The sequence below is a fragment of the Portunus trituberculatus genome, chromosome 41, assembly GCF_017591435.1.
Source record: "Portunus trituberculatus isolate SZX2019 chromosome 41, ASM1759143v1, whole genome shotgun sequence".
In the NCBI taxonomy this organism is placed as follows: domain Eukaryota; kingdom Metazoa; phylum Arthropoda; class Malacostraca; order Decapoda; family Portunidae; genus Portunus; species Portunus trituberculatus.
In genome coordinates, this window is record NC_059295.1 from 11,629,202 (window position 1) to 11,653,502 (window position 24,301).

Below are 24,301 nucleotides of genomic sequence, written 5' to 3' on the forward strand. Positions count from 1 at the left end.
CATTGTTTTCTTACACATTTGGGTTATGTACATGTTTTTTCTCAATTTATATGGGGTCGGAAGAGGAAATTCTGTGTATCCGGATATTTCGCGTTTCCGCCAGGGCCTTGGCTGCTATAATCTGGATATGTGGACAGTTACTATATATATTATTATCATTATTATCTACACTGATAGTCTCATCAACAAAATCTTTAATCTTAATGATGTTTTATTATTATGACATTTGATAGAATGAAGCAACAAAATCATTACAAAATCAAATATGAGTAAGAGAATCACACAGTCATTTATGAAATCTGATATATATAATGACATACCAAGGAATGTGAACATGTTCATGTGATGAGAAGAGTTTGATTGTGGGTTGAGAAGGAAACAGTCTCGAGAGGTACCAGCTTCATCTCGCCCATTGGGTGTTGGAATGAGCAGTGGGAGGGAACCATTCATGAGTTCATCACACATTTCAGCAACACTCTCACTGTAGCCTCCACCACAGTCATCAACACTCTCTCCTGTCAAAACAATATTCATTAGTGGAATCAAAATGATAATTATAAATAGAATACTTTATGATTATTCTTAATGTGTATGGAAATATCTGATACCCATGCATGCATCCATCACCACTAAATACAAATCCATTCAAATGTTAATGTGTCAATTTTAAGCAGTAAAAAATGAAAACAAATAGAAATCTAGAAAAATTTATAAATGCATTGAGATAAAAAATGCAAATATGCATAAGCTTACCAACAAATTTCACTTTCCAAACTCTGTGGGGAAGGAAGAGAGCATCAGGAGTCAGCAGAGACATCTTGGCCACCATTTGACCAAAGACAGACTTCATGCCATCTGCTCCAGCTAGACCGCCCCGAGATCGGGAACGCTTCACGCTGATGCGGTTAAGCTCCACAATGGGTCCATGTTGCCGATCCCTCACCATGGTAGCCTGGATCACCTTTCAATACAAATTTTTGCAAAGTTGTCATGTCCTACATTAATTTCTACTTATTCTTTTATATATGTAATGAATGAGTATATGTATAAAACTCAATATTAGTACATCATGTACATGTGTATACTCGGTTTATGACCATAATCCATTCCTAACTCACTGTAAAAACAAAATAACTGACAGATGGCATGACTTTATTAAACATTTCCATATGTTGCTTAAAAGTGCACTAAATTTACTTTTATTCAATGTCAAGCAGTGTTTTTTATTCCCAAATGTACCAGTAAAGTCACAGAAATATTACACATTTTGTACTCATCCAAGTGATTGTATGCCAAGTTAACTGTTGCAAGCAAAATGTAAACAAATGCACTGTGATTGCATTGCCAACCATGCTACAGCCACCAACCATCGAAACTCATTCCCACTAGATATAGGGATAATTAGTGAACAGGATACTGCTCTTTTTTTTCTGTTCATCTTTTATGTGTCCTTAACAGGAGCTGATGATCCCAAGGTCGGCTCTGGAGTAATCTTGAGCCACCTGTGGCATCAAGACTCTTAAGGCTCTGGACTGATGACTAGACTGGCCACTGAGTGGCACCTGCAAACTTAACTGAAGCTCATTTTTCCCCTATAGACCTATAGGTCTATAGGGGAAACCACTGTAAAAAAAAAAAAAAAAAAAAAAAAAAAAAGAAGAAGAAGAAGAAGAAGAAGCCTGTAACACTACCTCTTTGGGTGGTGCAGAAGTGTCCTCTATCTCTCAATACAAGGTCTAAGTTACTCTCCCCACTAAATTACATACTATTGAATCTTAAGTTTGCTATTTAATTGTTTGTTGTTAGATCTGGTTTTCAGGAACAAAACCCAATCATAAAATGAAAGAAACCTGTATCTAGATTTTTGGAGTTTAAATTAAAAGCTGATAAAAAAATAACACTGATTTAAGCAATATCCGAATTGATTAACAAATCTTTATTGTAACATGTGCCTAAAACTTTTTATCAGTGAAGATTAAACAGTGATTTCATGAACATATATCCATCCTCCTCATAAGCTTCATTAATAAGGACTCCTCCCCCAAGCCAACATGAAATATAATTCTATAATATTTATTGCTTTCTTTACTCTTACTGGAAATATTTGAATTTCTTTACATATATAGCAACTGGAATGAATTTCTGATCTAACCTTTTTGAAGGCAGTTTCCTTTGCTGAGGACACCAAAATGGCTCGTAATCGAGACACCACTGCTGCCTCTCCTTCATCATCCTCAGGAGGGCTGCACAGATCAAACATGGAGATGCTCTGACACACTAAGTCAGAGAAGTGGTGCAGTAAAACCTATAGAAAGGCAGACAGAATTTACAATTTTGTAAAGAGCATCATAAATGTTTTCTACACTTCACAATCAAACAACTATAAAGTGATAAGAACTAACCAATCTGTTTCTGAGGGTGGGCAAGGGGACTTCTTTTAGCAGATCATATTCGATGGGCACCTGTGAAGGTAGTCTGCCTGTGCTAACTGCACGACTTGTACTCCATGCCAGTGTATGGGCTGATCCACATGCTACTCGATTAATCTTCTTGGCCTGATGTGCAAAAAAATAATGAAGCATATAAAGTTGAACATTTCTAAATTACTAATCCTTATACTTTATTATAATCATACAAAACATCTTTATTCAATATGTCACAATGGTTTAGCAAATCTCTGACAGCCATCTCTCCACCAGGATAAAAAAAAAAAAAAAAAAAAAAAAAAAAAACACTACTCCCAGGAGCTAAATAATTTTCTTAATTATTTCCTCATCTGTGTGTATAAATGTTATCCCCTATTTGACAGTGTATTTACCTAGTTGTATATTACAGGCTTTGAGCAGGGCTCATAGTGACGTGTCTCCATACTTACATTTATCCAACTTTCCTTAAACTTGTGCACACTTTCTGCTGCTACAATTTCTACACTCAATCCATTCCAGATGTCCACTGTCCTATGTGAAAAATTGAACTTCTTAATGTTCCTCAGGCAAATACTTTTCATGATCTTCTTGGAATGTCCTCTTGTTCATCTATCTCCATCCTCCATCAGTGATACTAGGTCTTGTCTATCTATCTTTTCCATAAGGTTTACTAACTTATACATCATTATTAGGTCTCCTCTTTCCAGTCTGTTTTTCAAAGTTGGTAGTTCCATTTCCTGCAGTCTTTCTTCACAGGGAAGATCCTTTATTTATGGGACCATCTTTGTAGCAGTCCTTTGGATTCTTTCTAGTTTCATGATGTCTTTCTGCCTGTATGGTGACCATACCACTGCTGCTTATTCTAGTCTAGGTCTTATCATAGTGGTTATGATAATTTTCATCATACTCTTATTGGTGTAATTGAACGTCATCCTGATGTTAGTTAGTGTCTTGCATGTTGAAGCAAATAGTCTATTTGTGTGTCTTTCTGAAGTCAGGATATCTTATATAATCACTCCCAGGTCATTCTCTTCACTACTTTTGCATTATAATCTCTTCTCCCATTTTATATTTTGAAGTAGGGCTTCTATTACTTTTACCTATTTCCATTACATGGCATTTCCTGGTATCAAATTCTAATTTCCACTTTTGGCTCCATTCTCAGATCTTGTCAATATCTTTCTGCAACTCCTTAGTCATTGATGTTCTTTATTACTCTCAAAAGTTTTGCATAATCTGCAAACAAATTTATGTAGCCACTCAAACCCTCTTATATATTGTTAATATATACTTGGAACATAATTAGTGCCAGCACTGAACCCTGTGGTATGCCACTAGTGGCTGTGCTCCAGTTTCTATATTTTCCTCCAAATCAATACTATCAAAGTAATTTCTTAACCCTTCAAAATTTGTCTTGGCATGATTCAATCTTTTTTGTTTATATGCATTATTTTTCAAAATTTTGTGATCCTCTCATTCTATTTCTAAAACCACATGATCACTTTTTCTCACTGGACTAATATTTCATGATTGGACAAGGTTCTGGCTTTTTGTGAATACCAAATCCAGTACAGATGGTTCTTCTTTCCCTCTATACTTTGTATTGTCCTTCACCCACTGATCCATTGTTTACCATTGCCAGTTGTAACACTTTTTCCCCCCAAAGTCTAGCATAACTGTTTATGTCCAATTTATACCAATTTACATGTTTGCAGTTCAGATCTCCCACAAGTAGCACTCTTTTGTCTTTCTTTAACATACTTTCAAGGCAATTTAGCACTTCTATTTGCTTTTCTTTGTGTACATCAATCCTCCATGTATTAGTCTTTGGTGGGACATATGTTACTATGGTACTCCTTTTTTCCCTCCCACTGGTCCTAATTGTTATTCTTAAAACCTCGGCCAGTGCATCTCCGTACTGTATCTCCTCTATGTATGTCCTCTCAAGTCATTATTATCTTGCTTTTCCCCCTCTGTCTCTCCTCCAAATATTATATCTATGTTCTTTAAAATTCACTTGGACATCTTCACTTAATTTTGTTTCTGTTATATATGCCACATCGGTCCTTTTTCCATTATATAATCTCTCACTTCCAACCTTCCTGATATAAATCTATGTTTGTATACATGAGTCTTAATGCTTTTCTTCCCCTTCTCAAATATACCTTTTCCTCAGCCTCATGTCTAGCACTCTCCAGTAGAATTTTTTCTTCTTGTTCCCCATCCTTCTCTTGTTTTTTATTTTTTCTTAGCTTCATTTCTTCTCTCTCTCTCTCTCTCTCTCTCTCTCTCTCTCTCTCTCTCTTTTCCATTTCTTCCTGATTCATTTCTCTCCTTATCCAAATATTTCTATATTCTGCCTTAGCAGCCAGCTTTTCAGACCTTGCCAAAATTTCTTTTACCCCTACTTGCGATCTTATTTTAACTTTTAGTGGTCTTTTAGTCCCCTCACTATATTTACCAAGTCTGTATATTTCCTCTATTTCTTTTTCAAAACTGTTCTTCATTTTGTACCACTGAGACAATTTGCTTTACCATCTCTTTCTTATCCTTATCTCTCACAAATTTCACTGGGTTCTTTTTTTTCTTCCAGTCCATATATAACCATAGTCTTCTTTTTGATCACCGTATCTCTCACTAACTCTTTCTTTTCTTTGATCATTTGTATAACTGTAGCCTTCATTTTCTTCCTTATTTGTTGCTTCACTACTTCTGCAAAATTAACTTTTTCTTCTTGCTCCTTTCCTAGACCTTTCTCCATTCTTCCAGTTTGGTTTCACTTATCCCTTTTGCTGGCCCCACATTAGTGTTTAGCTTATCCTGTAATCCTTGTAATTGCAGTTCATAATTCTTACATTTACCCTTCCAGGTGCTGTTCTCCCTTTCTATTTCATCTAGTATTTCCTTTATCTCATTGTTTATTTTAACTGTTTTATCTAGCATGTCACATTTCTCTCACAGCTTCATGTTTTCTGTGATCAGCTGGTCCTGCTTCTCAAATACCTCAGCAATAATCTCCCCTCAGACATTAAATTTCCATTTCCACTGTGATGATCCTTCACATATTAGTTCTTTCCTCCTTGAATCCAGAAAATTCTGTCCTCACTGAATCCTGCCAGCAGATGTAATCCTAAAGGTGTTTCAATGATCTCCCTTGGCTTGGTGTCCATGTTCATGTTTACATTGGACACCTATATTCTCCCTTTCCATGCTTTTTCTGCCTTGCCATATGTGTGTATTTACCTAGTTGTATTGTACAGGGTTCGAGCGGGCCTCATAGTGTCCTGTCTCCATATCTCCATTTATCTAGTTTTTCTTTAAAGTAATGCACACTATGTGTTGTGACAATTCCATTATCCAATGCAATCAATTTTTCCACTGTACTGTGTGGAAAACTGTATTTTCCAATATCCTTCACACACTGCCTCATCCTGATCTTCTTTTCATGTCCTCTTGTCCTTCCATCTTCTTCCGTCAACAGCACCAGGTCTTCTTTGTCTATCTTTTCAATATCATTTACTATCTTATATATTGTTATTAGGTCCCCAAGTTCTCTTCTATCTTGTAAGGTTAGCAGTTCCATTTCCTTCAGTTGTTCTTCATATGTGAGGTCCTTTAATTCTTCTGTATCCTTTCCAATTTTCTTATATCCTTTTTAGAGCTCGGAGACCATATCACTGCTCCATATTCCAGCCTTGGGTGTATCATACTTGTGATGATTTTTTTCATCATATCTTTATCCATGTAATGAAATCCCACTCTTATATTAGTCAACATCTTATATGATAGTCCAAATATCTTGCTTATGTGTTTATCAGGGCTCAGATTTTCTTGTATGACCACTCCCAGATCTTTTTTCTCTTTAGTCTTCATTATTTGTTCCTCTCCCATCAAATAGTTCCATACTTCTCTTACTCTTTCCTAGTTCCATTATGTGGCATTCTTGGCATTAAATTCTAATTTCCACTTCTTGCTCCATTCATAGATCTTGTTTAAATCTTTCTGCAACAGCAGATAGTCCTCTCTGGTTTTGAAAACTCTTAGCAACTTTGCATCATCAGCGAATAGATCTACATAACTGTTTATTCCAATGTGAATGTCGTTTACATATCTTTGAAACATAATGGGGGCTAACACTGACCCTTGTGGCACTCCGCTAGTTACTTTATCCCAGGATTAGTATGTATCTCTGATCACAGTTCTCATTTCCCTATCCTTCAAATAATCTCTTGTCCATTCGAGCAAGGTTCCACGCAGTCCTCCTATGTTCTCTAGTTTCCAAAGAAGTCTTCCGTGTAGGACTTTATCAAAAGCCCTTTTTAATGTCCAGGTATACTGTGTCTACCCATCCATCTCTGTTTTCAAGTCCTGCAATAACTCTTGAGTAAAAGCTTAACAAGTTAGATACACATGACCGCCTTGTCCTGAACCCAAATTGTCTGTTCGATAAGATTTGCTCCTCTTCTAGAAATTTAACTCTTTTTTTTTTTTGATAATCATTTCACATAACTTCCCTACAACACTTGTAAGTGACACTGGTCTGTAGTTTAGTGGTTCAGTTGCCTTTCCTCCTTTAAATATCGGTATTACATTGGCTCTCTTTCACTCTAGTGGAACTTTCCCTTCATTTATTGAACTTTTAATTATTTCCCAAATTGGATCCAGTAATTGCTCTTTACATTCTTTTAACACCCAGTCTGATACATCATCTGGCCCCATTGCTTTTCTGACTTCCAACTTATCCAGTAATCTTCCAATATCCTCTTTGTGCACTGCAATCTCCTGTAATCCTTGGCAATCCAATATCCTATTAGGTTCTGTGAAATCATCTTCTGCAGTGAATATCGTTTTGAAGCTCTCATTCATTATTTCACACATTTCCTTCTCTGTCTAGTATGTCTTCCCTTCTTTAACCCTTAACGTATGGTGATCGTTTCGGAACGATTGTAGTGTCACGTGCGGAGAGGCAGCGATTGTTCCAGGAATCATGATTTTTCAACGCTAAACATTTGAATCTCTCCCCCTCACTATTGGTCCTGGGGCAAGTGGAGGTATCTGGCAACTTTTCTCACTCGTCTCCTCGAGCCTTGAGACATTTGTTCCCACAAAATAGGACATCTTTTCCCATTTCAAGGCGATATCTGGCAACCCCTGTGACCTGGAGGGAGGAAACGGTACTCCGAGTGATGTTATGTCAGTGTTACTCGGTAGTGACATTGAGGACAATGATGAAAATGAAGACAGTGATATTTTTTATTGAGAAAGAAGAAAGTGAAGACTCCAGTAGTGATTCTGATAGTGATCTGGGAGACAGAGACCAATTCTCACAGCGACATTCATAAACCTCACGTACTCCCCTCGAGCAATGCATTGGTGTGTGTCACCCATGGTTGCCTCTACAGGACTGTGCTTGTTGGCCAAGTCATGTGAATCCCATTGCTAATAAGAGTTGCCAGATTCCAATTATTATAGAAATCCACAATACTTGTAATAATATGTGGTTTCTTTTTCTTTTCCTGTTTTACACATCATTTCATATATCTGGGTTTGCATTTTCTTGACATGAAAGTGCAAAAGTTCCTACTTTTACATCAAATTCAAATGCCCAAAAGGTGTGTGTGTGAGAGAGAGAGAGAGAGAGAGAGAGAGAGAGAGAGAGAGAGAGAGAGAGAGAGAGAGAGAGAGAGAGAGAGAGAGAGAGAGAGAGAGAGAGAGAGAGAGAGAGAGAGAGAGAGAGAGAGAGAGCATGTGCGCTGTGTTATCGGAGCTTGGGGGTATTTCTTAGCGGCAGGTTCTACCCCGGGTTCGGGGAGAATTTTTTTATCTACAATAACTTCGCTCTCAGAGGTCAAAACATGTTGAAAACTACATCATTGTAGTCAGAATAAAACAGAGAAATATATTTTTATAAGGAAAAGAAATCTTTTAGCAATTTTGAGAAATGTGATTTTTCCCCACTGTAACAGACGGAAAGTAAATCAGCTCCCCGTACTTTAAGGATTAATTATTTTTTCAATTGTTTCCTTATTCTTTGTTTTGCCGTTTATAAACTTGTAGAAAAGTTTGGGTTCATCTTTGCTTTAATCCACTACATCTTTCTCAAAATTTCTTTCTTCCTCTCTCCTTACTCTAATATTTTAATTTCTGGCATCTTTGTACTGCCATCTTCTAGTCATTTCCCTGCTTTAAGAATTTCTTCCACACTTTATCTTTTGTCTTTTTTGCTTGTATGCATCTAGCATTGTAACAAGCATGTATTTTTTTTCTGAACTCTATAAACAGGAACAAACTTTTTTATTCCTACATTGTATTTCTGTAAGAATATATCATATTTCTCTTATACAGTCTTTTTGCACATAATATTACTCCACTCAATATCAGCAAAATAAATCCTTAATTTTTCAAAATCTGCTTTTGCATAATTTAATCTCCTTTATAATCCTCACTGTAACTTATCTCATCTTCCTCCTGCATTTGCATCTTTAATGTCACATGATCACTTCTCCCCATTGGACTAAGGTATTGTATGATTGGAGGGACTCTGGTTTCTTTGTGAAAACTAGGTCAACAACGATGGTTCTTCTTCCCCCCGTGTACCTTGTTGACTCCTCCACCCACTGGTCCATTGTATTAACCATAGTCAACTGTAACACTTTCTCGCTCCACTGCCCAGCATTATCCATTACTTCCATCTCTTCAAATTTCCAACCTGCTACTGTTTGCTGGTACTACTTGTTGCATAAACAGCAAGAATCACTTCCAAACACAGGGAAGCCATTCCAATTTTTCTTTATGAGTCTATTATAAAATCTGCTAAGTTTTAGCTCCAGTCATGGCTCTAATTGTTATGTAAATAAAGTGCACAGAAGATAAGGTGAACTTCTGAAAAATCTAGTGGTGTATTGCGTCACCCCTCTTCGGGTGGCAACCAACAACAACAACAACAACAACTGCATAAATCTTCCAGAAATATATATAACTCTGGGTCTACACAATTTGACATGAAGACAAATATTTTTTGCTAACAGTATCAGTTGTACTAATACTATCAGTATTGGTCATAATCTAAGTATGTATCAGTATCAGTATTGGCAAAAAATATGTGGTGTCAGTGAAGCCCCAGTTATTAATACATTTGTACTTATTTATGTGGTATGCTAAGGGTAGGATTAGGGGTTAAGTGTATTCTAATGTAACCCAGCAAATTCCAATGATGGCATTAGAGATCAGTGACTTGTATAGGAAATTATATATGTATAATAAAATAAAAGAAAACTACAATTTTTTTTATTGTCAATCAAATACCAGAATCTGCTTACTTGAAGAGCCATCACTAAACGTGGCCGCTGGATGGCATTGGTTGTGCTGTCTCCTAGTTGGCCCTCATCATTGTCACCCCAAGTATAAACTTCCCCCTCACTAGTGCAGCACACACAGTGAAGGGAGCCTATGTCAAACAAAAAGGTTCAAAAGTATATATAATTCATCACAACTAATTCTTAATCATAGAAGAATATCAGTATCATAGACATTGTCAAAACACCTAAAATTATCTAAAATCTTACATAACATAAGAGGTAGAGAAGGGGACAATTTGGCAGCACATTCTGTGGTAAAACTGGAAGTAATCTTCCTTCATTATTTTCATAGTATGCAGTATGGTAAAAGATAACTAAAAGGATAAAATGAGGGAAATAGGGATCCCTAGTCTATTCTTAAACTAACATGAGGCATGACATCTTGTCTTTGATCTTCATTGCTATATTGCTGCTGCAACATTGCTGACTCTGGTGATAAATCATTGCTATGATCATTAGTCAATCTTGCATCTTACATCATTTCCTATGCTCAAACAATATTTCAGTGTTTATTTTCTTTGGTCCAAGTTGCAAGCATTGTCAGAAGAAGTCCCTATTTCATATGGTGTGGGTCAATGGAAAAAGGAATGAAATATTGTTGGAACATTAATAGGTGGGATATTTGTTTGATTAATGATATCTCAATGAAAAAAATAAACTAAACTATGAGCAACATGCACTGCATAAGAAGGTAGTACTTTAGCTTTCTCCTTCTAATGTGTGAGCACACATCTACACAATGTGGGGATTAAGGGACCTCAGATACAGATACATATAAGAATCATGGTGGTGGGTAGATTCTATCCAAGTGAGGAGTGAGTGCCCTCTACCTCCCATAGCAGTCCCTTTCTGTTTCTGCTGTCTTTGCCTCCCTTTCTGTCCTTTCTTGGGCAGCCAGGGTCTTTACCCTCAGGGATACCAGTGTCCCTGCCCAAGGCTGATCTAGCTGGTTGGGATGGGGCTTGCAACCCCTCCCTGTAAAAAAATCTACAGCCACTACCAGAGTTGGAGGTAGAGATTGGGGTTGAGGCTCTAGGTGCAGGCAAGCCTCTAGCCATGACCCCAATCTGGTTTTGCTGAGGAGTCCAACCGTGCAAACCCCTCTGGTGCCAAAGCCCCAGAGGGGCTTGCCTAACTGTATGACGAATGCAGGGGAAAGCTTGTGAGATCCCTGTGTCTTGAGAGGGACAGGAGGATACCCTCACCCTATTTTCAGCTTTGGGGGTGCTGGTGGGGTTGCAGACATGGCACCTGCCCGTTGGACTATTTCTGGGGTAAACCTTCGGAGGGTTCTACCTGTAGGCTCCTGGAATGTCCTTAGCCTCTCAGAAGATCAACAACTACCTCATCTATCGATGAACTCAGTAGGCTGAGGATGGATATGGTGGGGCTCTCTGAGATAACGAGGCCTGGCAGTGGCGAGAGCGGTAGTAAGGGTTTTACTTACTATTGGCCCAGCATGAGCAATGGTCACCATGTCAAGGGGGTAGCCGTAGGCGTCTCCATCAGACTGCAGCCGTCTGTTGTAGAGGTTACTCTGGTTGATGAGCATATAATGTGACTAAGGCTGAAACATAGTCTAGGCTTCATGTCTGTTGTTGCAGTATATGCTCCTACCGAGGTATATGAAACTGAAGAGAAGAAGACGTTCTATGCCAAACTCGAATCTGTACTGGACTAGTGTCCCTGTCGTAATGCACTTATTGTCTTGGACGACTTTAATGCTGTTACTGGCACTGAAAGAGCCGGCTTTGAGTTATGTGTTGGTCCCCGTGGCTATGGTACCAGGAACGACAAAAGCTCTTTCCTTCTGAATCTTGCAAGATCCAGAAGATTGAAAATTGCAGGTTCTTGGTATCAGAGACCAGAGCTGCACCGCTGGACTTGGTATAGCAATGCCGGAGGGGTAGCGAAGGAGACCAACCATATACTTGTTAGTACTCGTTGGAGGATTCTTCAGAACTGCAGGGTTTTTCGGAGTGCCGAGTTCTTTGCGACTGATCACAGGCTTGTTGCTGCTACACTCAAGCTTCATGTCAAGTCCAGAAAGCCTCTGAAACATGACCACACTGTGTTTCATCATGAGAAACTGAAGGACTTGACACGTGCCCAGGTATATGCAGTGACACTCTCCAATTGGTTTGGAGTGCTCAACACCAGTGAGGACTTGGTAGCGCTATGGGATACCTTCAAATGTGAGACTCTTGAGGCTGCCAAGGAATGCGTTGGGGAGCGCCCAAGGTCACAGAGTGTCTTCACTTCAGTAGAGACACTGGGCAGTATTAAGGAGAGTCATGCTGCCAGACTTGCTGAGAACCATGACTAGTACAGGACTCTGTCATCTTTTCTTGTCTCTCCTGAGGAGAGACAAGACAAGGTATGTCAGGGGTCTCCCTGAGGATGTAGAGTGTCACTTAAATGCTAATGACCTCTGACCTGCCTACTGAGCCCTGAAGAAACTCCGCTCCAAGTCTACATCTCAGGCGAGTGCTATCTGAACAGCAGATGGTCACCTCATATCAGGGGCAGATGTGCAGATGGCTCATTGGGCTGAGTACTTTGAGCAGCTGTTCACAGTGGATCCTCCAAATGGACAGCTCCAAACTGCAGGGTTACAGATGCTGGATGCTGATCCACCCATTGACGATACTGCACCCTCCATTGATAATGTCAAAGAGGCTGTGGCAAAGCTGAGGTGTGGAAAGGCAGCTGGCATCTGTAACATCAGTGCGGAGCTGCTCAAAGCAGGGGGCCATGATCCGTGGGTTGCATGCTGTTTTGACTGCTGTATGGCATACAGGTACCATTCCACCTGACTGGAAAAAGGGATTGGTCATGCCTATCTGGAAGGGGAAAGGAGACCATCAGGACTACAACAACTACCATGATATAACACTGCTCAGTGTACCAGGCAAGGTGCTTGCCCATTTGCTGTTGATGCGTATCTACAGTCACCTGCTGAAACACCAGAGACCTGAACAGCCTGGGTTCATGCCTGGTAAGTCAACAACTGAGCAGATCCTAGCGCTTTGCATACTGGTGGAGCGCTGATTGAGTCTCAAAGAGGGATGCTTGCAGCCTATGTTGATCTCAAGAAGGCGCTTGATTCAGTGCATCGAGAAACACTCTAGGATCTTCTGTGTCTCCGCAGGATTCATGAAAGGATTATTGGTCTATTAACTGGCCTCTACTCCAGGACTGTGAGTGCTGTGAAGTGTGGAGGGGGCATGTCCAGCTTCTTTCCTGTGAATATGGGAGTGAGGCAAGGATGCATGCTTGCTCCATCACTTTTCAACATTTGCATGGACTGGGTACTAGGCAGAGTTAAAGACCAAAGTCATTGTAGAGCATCTGTTGGCAATACTGAAATTACAGATCTTGTTTTTGCCGATGATGTAGTAATCTTTGTTGAGTCACTAGAGGTTTTGGTAATGGCTCTAGAAGCACTGCACAAGGAGATGAAGCCCTTGGGACTCCAGGTTTCCTGGCCTAAGACCAAGGTTCAAGTGTTTGGAGGCTTACTGGATGAAACAGTACAGTCTGTCTATGCGTGTGGGGAGGACATTGAGATCTTGGAAAATTTCACATACCTTGGTAGAGCAGAGTGTAACAATGGTGGGTCGAGCAAGGAAGTTGTATGGCAGATTGGCCTGGCCCATGACGTTATGGACTCGCTCAACATGAGTATTTGGCTTTGTCGTTACCTGTGCAGACGGACAAAGATTTGGATCTTCAAGTCGCTGGTGATCCCTGTCTTACTCCATGGCTGTGAGACATGGACACTGAACACCAATCTGAAGAGGTGAATTGATGTCTTTGATACTAGATGCCTTTGCAGGGTCATGGGGTACCGCAGGTATGACTTTGTGTCAAATCAGTGATTATTCCATGAGAATGATTTGAGGCTGATTACAAGCATAGTCCATCAACGCCAACCGCTATATGGGCATGTGGCACGTTACCCAGAAGCTGATCCTGCATATTGGGTTGTCTCCGAAAGGGATAACCCAGCATGGAAGAGGCCAAGGGGACGTCCACAGAACTTATGGCTGTGGCAAGTCGATGCCTCTTGCTGGGAGTTACTTCGCACGGAAAGGGAGCCTGCATGGAGACTCATGAGGCGTGACCACCTGGAGTGGCGTCATAGGGTAGGCAAGGCGATGCGCCCTCCGGTGTATGCCTCCCATGATTGATTGATTGATTGATATGAATCAATTAACAAAATTCTCACCACTAATCTTCTAACTTTTTTTTTTTTTTTTTTCTTATTTATACCATGTGGGCTTTTCACGGGAATTTATGGGCTAAAGGGGATACTTTTTGGGGTACCTCCTATCTCAAAGCCCACCCGCTAGGAAACCATTGCCCCGAGTGAGGAAGCCCAACCTACACTCGGACCGTGGACAGGATTCGAACCCGTGCGCTTGGAGACCCTTCGGACCCCAAAAGTACGCATGGTTCCACTGTACCACGGTGGCCCCCGACTGACTGACTATATATAGACTTACTTTGGTAATCCAGCATTGTCCTTTGGGGTCACTCACAGAAGCAGTAAGGTGTCAGAAATAGATAAATAGACATTTTAGGTTACACTCACCTGTAGCAATACTGATGACCCGTTTGCCCTGTAGTGCCATGACCTTGCGTGGGCGTCGCACATGATCATCAGTGCCATGACCCAATCGATGGTAATCCCCTTTGCCCCAGGTAAAGACAGTGCCTGAGCGTGACAATGCCACAGAGAACTGTGAACCACACTCTACCTGTTACAATGGACATATTCATAAAGTTTAATGATTATTTTATTACACTTAAGAAAATCTATTTGTCTTAATTTTGTTGTTAATCATCCTTAAATAAATTATCCTGACAAGACATAAGCTCTCCCTTAATTTTGAATTTTATCTCAATTTCTATTCTATTGCTCTTCAATAAATTATAATTACAGATTACCTACAGACTTGTTTCTATCTATTCATCTATATCTTTCTGATGCCTTGCAATTTTTGGGAGTATTCCCAAGAAGATGAGCATGGTATGTTTGCCTGTCAAAACATTAGCTTCTTGCTTGTTCAAATTTGCTTCTATCAATACCTTTTCCATACCTTTCCATCTCCCAAGTGGCCTTCCTCTTCTAATAACACTTTTCAACAGCACACACATACATTTTCTTTATTAATTCTTTTCTCATCATCCTCTAAGTATAGCCATACCATCTAGTGTTCCTATTCCCCAATTCTACCACTGATAATTTACATCACTTGTGCAAATATTCATGCCACATCCACACATTCTCTTTGCTCTCACTTTTCCATCTTTTTCCTTACTATGTCTCTATCTCAGGTAACTTATTTATGACTGAAGTTTTCTAAATGTTTTTTTTTTTTGCAAGATGCAAAAAAAAAAAAAAAAAAAAAAAAAAAGAAAAGGGCAAAGGTCAACTGAATATTGCAGAGAGATTACTGAAACAATTAGGAGAAAAAAAAGTTTATAGACATGGATGACAGACAGAGAAACATGACATATGTTAAGTTACATGAATGAGTTTATTTACTGTTGCCAATGTACAATATGTATCCATGTATTACAAGGAAAAATGTTTAGCAACACTTTACTTGTTTACTTTATACTATGGGTTTAGGCACTGGAAAAATTGTACCAATTAAAATGTTACGAAAATGTAATAAGATAGCCAAACTATGTCATATCTTATGTAGGATGCCCCATAATATAATCTATTTCTTTATGAATAAGTTTCACATAACAAGCCAAGAATACTTTATTACATATGACATTCAGCTCAAATTTAATACTGCATATATGCCTTTGTTACTTTTCTTCAATGTGCTTGAATTTTCTTGAAAACGTGCAATAAAATGTTCAGGGAATACTGTATGGTAACCAACTTTGCTTATGATCAGAAAGTGTGTGCCAACCTTATGTGGTTAGAACAACAGTGATCGTGTGCTTTGCGTACAGATTATTTGTGAGAATAATGGTTTCAACAGAAACAAAATCTGCATCCTGTTGTCATATTTTGTAGTAGCATAGTACTATTTTTCTTTGTTCTACTTCATACTGAAATACACAAATATCTCCAATCCTGTGGTATTAGTCAGAATAAGGGAAAGAGTAAATTATGAAAAATAAAAGCCTCAGATTTTATATAACTCTTCACACATACTGCACTTCATTCTCACCAATGATCAATTCTCTAAATTCATTGCAGCTTGTTCCTAAAATCAATCAGACTTTTGAAATGTTTTAAGTTTCAAGTAACAGTTTTTGAAAGTTCTTATCTAAAGCATGAAAATATTAAAGAACTACATTTCTTCTTCTCTTATATCTCAGTTATTTATATCTAAATTACATTTAAGATGACTTGCCTTTATGATTCCTTGATTTGCCAAGCCATCAATCCTCATAGGCACCTTGCAACCATCAGAGCCACCTCGTCCAAGCTTGCCATAGTCTCCATCACCCCAGGACCACACACTGTCATCATCAACTATACACAGGGTCTGAGCATCACCTGAGCCACAGGCCACATCTATCACTCTGTATCCTACCAGAGCTTCCACTAACTTGGGTCTAAATTGATCCTGGAAAAAAAAGTTGAAAAAACAGATGGTGATCCAATTTTTGCATAAGTATGAAGTGGTATTAGTTTAAGTAGTGCTCATGTATTTAATTTGATGAGCAAGTATCAGAAAGGAGTCAATACCTCAGCAGAAATACTAAGTAAATCACTACATGATTACCTTGAGCAATGACCAGGCAATGTATGGTAATATAAGAATCTTAAGAATGGTATATGTAAAATGTATACCTTCCACATGGATTTACATAATAATATCTACATAGCATAAAATAAAAGATCAATGACATTTTTCCTTATTATTTTCACATGCACATAAAGAAATCAATTTCAATAATACAGTCATTCAAGTTCCATTGTTAGATCTCACAAATTAGTGTCTTCCTTACTGTGGCATCTAAGTATTTGCATCTCTACACTACTTACTTACCTCTGAGTCGCCATGACCTAGCCGGCCATATCTCCCCTTTCCCCATGTATACAATTCCCCAGAGGAGGTGATGGCAGCAGAGTGGGCACCACCACATGCTATTTCTACTACTCCTTTACCCTGCAGTGTTTCAATGAGACGTGGGCGATCATAAGGGCTGAAATATAATGATAAAATTAAGGAACCTTAAATTTTACTTGCCACAAATATAAAAAATAAACAAATAAAATAAACAAAAATATTATAAATAAAAATGAATTCTTTCATAAATAACATAACAAAATGACAAATCATAAGGCTCATGTTCTACATCAGAGAGTTAGGCTGAAGCTCATTTGAAAGCAAGAAGGTAATGTCTATTGAAGAATGTGTGCTAAACAACACATTACTTGTGTGTGTGTGTGTGTGTGTGTGTGTGTGTGTGTGTGTGTGTGTGTGTGTGTGTGTGTTTTCCTTTCTTTTATTGGGTGTTCTACATTTATTGTTTTATTTAGGTCTTATTAAATTTCTAAGTGTTTGGTATGTTTTAGTTTTTAAGTGCATTTATGTTTTAAAATGTATTATGTATTTTTCTTTTTCTTTTTATTGTCGTTGTTATTTTTAGAGGGTTATGATTTTTGAAATATCTGGTATGTTTTTTAGCCTTAAAGTGCATTTATGTTTTAGACTTTATGTATTTCATTTTTCATCATCACTGCTTTTCGAGGGTTATGATTAGGTTGTTTACTTTTATGAATCATGTTGGAGTTGTATTAGATAGTATATTTGTATGTTTAGACTCCTTGTTTTAAGTTCAGAAACTACGCTGATTTTATAAAAGAATTGTGTTATTTGGTTGGACCATAAAAATCCTAATTAGTGTTTTTAAAAGTTGTATGTCATTATTTCTTATTGTTTTCAGGTAGGTCGATTTCATATATTTCATGTAGATTTTGTGATTTTGTGGTCAATAAACATTTGAATTTGAATTTGAAATTGTGTATATATTTACCTAGTTGTATTTACGTAGTTGCATTGTACAGGGTTCGAGCGGGGCTCATAGTGTCCTGTCTCCATGACTCCATTTATCCAATTTTTCCTTAAAGTTATGCACATTATATGCTGTAACAACTTTATTATTCAATGCATTCTACTTCTCCACCATTCTGTGTAGAAAACTGTATTTTCCAATATCCTTCACACACTGCCTCACCCTGATCTTCTTTACATGACCTCTTGTACTTTCATCTTCTTCTGTCATCAGCACCAGGTCTTCCTTGTCTATCTTTTCAATGCCATTGACTATCTTATACATTGTTATTAGGTTTCTTCATTCTCTTCTATCTTGTAAGGTTGGTAGTCCCATTTCCTTCAGCTGTTCTTCATATGTTAGGTCCTTTAGTTCCGGCACCATCTTTGTAGCAATCTTCTGTATCTGTTCTAATCTTACATCTTTTTAGAGCTCGGAGACCACACCACAGCTACTTATTCCAGCTTTGGACATATCATGCTGGTGATGATTTTTTTTTGTCATATCTTTGTTCATGAAATGCCACTTTTATATTAATCAACATTTTATATGATATTCCAAATATCTTGCTGATGTGTTTTTGGGGGTTCAGATTTTTCTGTATAATCACTCCCAGATCTTTTTCCTCTTTAGTCTTCATTATTTGTTCCTCTCCCATCAAATAGTTCCATACCAGTTTTTTTTTGCTCTTTCCAAGTTCCACTACATGACATTTCTTGGCATTGAACTCTAATTTCCACTTCTTACTTCATACATCTTGTTTATATCTTCCTGTAACAGCAAACAGTCCTCCCAGGTTCTGATAACTCTTAGCAGCTTTGCATTATCAGCAAATAAATTAATGTAACTGTTTATCCCATTGTGAATGTCGTTTACTTAAATTTGAAACATAATGGGGGCTAACACTGACCCTTGTGGCACTGCGCTTGTTACTTTACCCCAAGATGAGTATGCGTCTATGATCACAGTTCTCATCTCCCTGTCCTTCAAATAATCCCTTGTCCATTCTAACATAGTTCCTTGCAGTCCTCCTATGTTCTCTACTTTCCAAAGTAGTCTTCCATGAGGGACTTTATCAAAAGCATTTTTTTATGTCCAGGTATACTGTGTCCACCCATCAATCTCTGTCTTCCAGTCCTTCTATTACTCTCGAGTAGAAATTTAATAAGTTCGACACACATGACTGTCCTGATCTGAACCCAAACTGTCTATTTGATATGACTTGTTCTTCCAGATGTTTAACCCATTTTTCATTGACGATTATTTCTCACAACTTTCCCATAACACTTGTAAGTGTTACAGGTCTGTAATTTAATGGCTCAGTTGCCTTTCCTCCTTTAAATATCGGTATTACATTGGGTCTTTTCCATTCTAGTGGAACCTTTCCTTCATTCATTGGATTTGTTATCATTTCCCAAATTGGATCCAGTAGTTGCTCTTTACATTCTTTTTAGCAACCAGCCTGATACGCGTCCAGCCTCATTGCTTTTCTGACATCCAAATTATCCAATAATCTTCTATTATCCTCTTTGTGCACTGTGATTTCCTGTAATCCTTGGCAATGCAATGTCCTATTTGGTTCTGTAAAATCTTCTACAGTGAACACGGTTATGAAGTTCTCAATCATTATTTCATATATTTCCTTCTCTGTTTGGTATGTCTTCCCTCCTTTAATTATTTTTTTCTATTGTTTCCTTGTTCTTCATTTTGCCATTTATGAATCTGTAGAAAAGCTTGGTTTCATCTTTGCTTTTACTCACCACATCTTTCTCAAAGTTTCTTACTTCCTCACTCCTTAGTCTAATAAATTCATTTCTTGCATTCCTATACTGCTGTCTGTTATTGTCATTTCTAATAAATGTTTTATGAGTTTCTTCCAATCTTTATCTTTTGCTTTTTTTGCATCTGTGCATCTAGCATTGCACCAAGTGTGTATTTTTTTTCTTAACTCTATAAAAAGGTACTTACATTTCTTTACTCCATCATTATATTTCTTTAAGAATATTTTCATATTTTCCTTGTATTGTCCTTTCGTACATAATGTTTCTCCATTCAATGTCAGCAAAAAAGTTCCTTAATTTTTCAAAATCTGCTCTTGCGTAATTTAACCTCTCTTTTGTAGTCATCTCTGTAACTTATCCCATCCTCCTCCTGTATTTCCAGCTCTAATGTCACATGATCACTTCTTCCCAACAAAGATATTGTATTCTGGGAGGAGTCTCTTGTTTCTTTGTGAATACATACTAAGTCAAGTAACGATGGTTCTTCTTCCCCCCTGTATCTTCTTGACTCCTCCACCCACTGGTCCATTGCATTTACTATAATCAATCACCTCCTGGTCCAATTTCTGTGTATTTACCAAGTTGTAGTTTCTCCAACTTCCTTATGTGTTTCTTTTTATGGGAGGTGCACACAACTGCATATTCCAATCTGGTTCTTATTATAGTACTTGTCAATTTCTTCATCATTTCTTTGTCCATGTAGTGAAATGCTAATCCAATATTCCTTAGCAAATTATATGTCTCTCTGAAAATTCTATCAATATGGCTTACAGGTTGATTGTTTTCTTCCATCGTCACTCCCAAGTCCTTTTCCATTTTTACTTTTTCTAGTTCTATTCCATCTCCCATCTTATAGATTCCCACGGGTTGTCTTTAACTTTTTCCCATTTCCATGACATGGCTTTTGTCCACATTGAATTCCATCTTCCATTTTTTACTCCATTTCCAGATCTTGTTTAAGTCTTCCTGCAGTATTTCACAATCCTCTTTTTGTTTTATGACTGCACAGTTTTGCATCGTCCGCAAACAGATTTACGTAGCTGTTCACTCCCTCTGGCATGTCGTTTATATATATGAGAAAAAGTATTGGCGCCAATACTGACCCCTGTGGCACTCCGCTGTGTACTGCTCTCCACTTGGACTTCATATCTATAACTACCGTCCTTATTTCTCTCCCCCCACAAGTAATTTTCCAACCATATCAATGTGCTTCCTTTTAAGCCACCCTTCTCCTCTAACTTCCATAGTAATCTTTCATGTGGCCTTTATCAAACGCCTTTTTTAAATCTAAATAAATACAGTCAATCCATCCCTCTCTCTCTTGTACTTTATCAACTATTCTAGAGTAGAAACTCATAAATTTGTTACACATGACCAACCTTTTCTAAAACCAAATTAGCTATTTGATATTAATTTGTTGTCTTCAAGGAACTCGATCCATTGTTTCTTTATTATTCTTTCACACATCAAGCATATTACACTAGTTAGTGATAACGGTCTGTAATTTAAAGGTTCTTCCTTCCTTCCGCTCTTATATATGGGAACCACCTCAGCTCTTTTCCATTCTACTGGCACTGTTCCATTTTCTATTGAGCATTTTATGATGTTGTATATAGGACTTGCTAGTTCTTCCCTACATTCTTTCAGTATTCTGCCTGAGACTTCATCCGGTCCCATTGCCTTCTCTTCATCCAGTTCCTTTATTAACATTAACTCTTTTATTTCAAGCTTGGTTACTTTAATCTCTTTCATATAGATTGTCTCTCTATTACTCTGTGGCCTCTCGAATTTGGATTCCTTAGTAAAGACCTCCTGGAATTTTTTATTTAATAGTTCTGCCATACTTTTTGGGTCTTCCACCATCCCGTTCTCTCCTTTTAACCTATCTATTGTTTCTTTTTGCCTAATTTTTCCATTTATGAATCTACAGAACAATTTTGGTTGCTCCTTATATTTTTCGACAATGTCTTTTTCGAAGTTCTTTTCCTCTTCCTTCCTCACCTTAACATATTCATTTCTTGCTGCTTTGAAGTTTTCCTTATTTGCTCTTTTCCTATTTCTCCTCCACCTTTTCCATACTCCATCTCTTTTCTCCTTTGCCTTGGTACACCTTGCATTAAACCAATCTTTCTTTCCTTCTTCTTTAGGTCTATATTTTGGGACGTATTCCCTGACTCCTGTTTTGTATATTTCCAAAAATAAGTTATACTTCTCTTGCATCGTCTCTGAGTTTTCCATCTCCTCCCAGTTTACGTTTTTAAAATAGTTCTTGAGATTCTCAATATCAGCCTTTCTATAATTTAATCGGTCGCCTTTGTATGAATCGTCTCTATCTTCCTTTCCCTCTTCTATATCCATTTCTAATATTACATGGTCACTCTTTCCCAATGGGCACTTTTGTCTTATATCATCATTCATTTGTATACCTCTTGTAAAAACTAGGTCCAATCTCGCCGGCTCATCGTTTCCTCTGAATCTTGTGCATTCCTTTACTCTCTGGTCCATCATATTGTCTATCATTAGGTTCAGGAATCTTTCTCCCCAGGCTTCTTCCCCCATACCACTTTCATAATTTTCCCAGTCCACCTCCTTACAGTTGAAATCTCCTACTAATATCACTTTTCTCCTTTCTTTAATGATTCTCGTTAGACTCCTTATTGTGTCATTCTATCATGTCTTTATATTCTTGATTGGTCCATGAATTTGTTTTTGGTGGCACATATGTTACAATGATTGTTAACTCTTTTTTATTAATATGCATCTTAACATACAGTACTTCTGGTTTTTCTTCGCCACATTCCACTTGGTTTATCACATCTTCTTCCTTAACATTATGATGACTCCTCCTCCTCCTTTATCCCCTCTGTCTCTTCTCCATACATTATACCTATTATTGAAGTCTATTTTGATTGTCTCATTTACTTTTGTTTCAGCCAGGCATACAATATCTGGATTTTCTTTTTTTATGTAATCTCTTGATTCTAATTTACTTGATAAAACCCCATCTATGTTCGTATACATCATTTTTAGTCTCTTGCCTTTATCATTTTTAGTTAAACTTGTTCCACTTTTTTCTCTTCCTTCTCGTTTATATAGTATTTCCTTATCCTGTCTCCTAGAATTCTCCCCAAAAATGCCTTTTTTTCCTCTTCTGACCTTTCATTATTTTTTTCCCTTACTGCTGCCGCCAGTTTGTTGTATCTCTTCCTTTCTTCCTCATTTCTATTTTTCTTTATATATATATCCTTGCAACCTTCTGTTTCTCTGAGTTTAGTTGTTCTATATAATATTTCTTCTGTTGCTGCTTGTGATTTTAGTAGTACAGTATCTTAATTGGTCTCGTTGTTCCTTCTTGATAAGGTCCCATTCTGTTTATTTCTTCTACTTCCTCTTCTAAGTTCTGCCTATCTTCGTCGTTTAGATTTTTTAGATCTTTGACTGATTTCATTTCTTCTTTTTCTCTTCTTGGTCTATATTTTATATTTTTTTTCTTTTATTCCAAATATGATTACACTCTTCTTTTTTTCTGCAATTTTTCTAACTAGATTTTCTTTTGTCTTGAGGACTCCTATAATTTTGTTTGCCATATTTTCTTCTTTTGCTTTTAGTTGTTCTGGAATCATCTCCTGAAAATCAGCCTTATCTTTCTTATCTTGGACTCTCCATGCTTGTACTTCTTTTTTAATCACGTTCTGTACTCTTTTTTCTTCTTTGTTTACTAGATCTTTCAGCTTCTCTTTTTCTTTCTCGACTTTACCGAGTCCTTCTTCCATCTTCTTGTAGCTAGCTACTTCCTTTTTCAGTTCTTCGTTTTCCGCTCTTAGCCTAGCTTCGTTTTCTTCCACTTTTTTTATCCTTTCTCTCAGTTTTATAAACTCTTTTTCCTGTTCTTCATTCTCTTTCATTTCCATACTCTCCTTTATCAATTTATCTAGTTTACGTTCAACAATCAACACTCTCTTAAGTAGTGAAGTATTCGCCATATCGAAACCTTCAAATGCGCTCTCTCCCTCATCAACATAGTCATCATCTTTCTTTCTCTCCCTAGTCTCATACCTGCATTTTGATAGAATGTCTTCTTTACTCATGATTCTTTAACAGTTGATTTCATGAAAAATGAGTCCACACTACTTGCCCAGGCCATTGTAGATACTATACAACAGGTAGTGAAGATCAGCTGATTGTCGGAACGGCGCCAGTGCGTCCTTCCTCGACCGTGCGTATGCGCATGTGTGTATTAACCTAGTTGCAGTTTTACAGGGCCTGGGCTTTATGCTCGTGTGGCCCCGTCTCCATATCTACACTTATCCAATCTTACTTTAAAAGTGTGCACAATCGTTGCAGACACTACTTCTTTATTCAAACTGTTCCATGTCTCAATACATCTTTGTGGGAAACTATACTTTTTAATATCTCTTACACATCTTCCCTTCCTCAGCTTCTTACTATGCGATCTTGTGCTTTGGCTGGCATATTCTTCTCTCAGGATCAGATACTCATTGTCCAATTGGTCCATTCCGTTTATCAATTTATAAACTTGTATGAGATTCCCTCTCTCCTTTCTCTGCTCTAATGTTGGAAGATCCATGTATTTACCTATTTGTGTATTACAGGGCCCGAGCTAAGCTCTCTGTGTCCTGTTTCCTTGTCCATTCCTGTCATATCTCTCTTTCATCTGATTGACACACACCGCGTCAAC

The 24,301-nt window shown here is 37.8% G+C and overlaps 1 protein-coding gene across 4 annotated transcripts in view; it reads right to left on the reverse strand.

The window, feature by feature from the left end:
* Positions 1 to 24,301, reverse strand: part of LOC123516504 (E3 ubiquitin-protein ligase HERC2-like) — a 456,561-nt gene that overhangs the window by 53,620 nt on the left and 378,640 nt on the right. For all 4 annotated transcript variants that reach the window (XM_045275907.1, XM_045275905.1, XM_045275904.1 and 1 more), the window contains 8 exons: positions 16,813 to 16,969; positions 16,171 to 16,386; positions 14,382 to 14,547; positions 9,746 to 9,873; positions 2,403 to 2,555; positions 2,153 to 2,305; positions 754 to 961; positions 321 to 515 (listed from right to left, as the gene is read on the reverse strand). In XM_045275907.1, the coding sequence (XP_045131842.1) occupies positions 321 to 515; positions 754 to 961; positions 2,153 to 2,305; positions 2,403 to 2,555; positions 9,746 to 9,873; positions 14,382 to 14,547; positions 16,171 to 16,386; positions 16,813 to 16,969 (1,376 nt within the window). The remainder of the gene's footprint in view (positions 1 to 320; positions 516 to 753; positions 962 to 2,152; positions 2,306 to 2,402; positions 2,556 to 9,745; positions 9,874 to 14,381; positions 14,548 to 16,170; positions 16,387 to 16,812; positions 16,970 to 24,301) is intronic.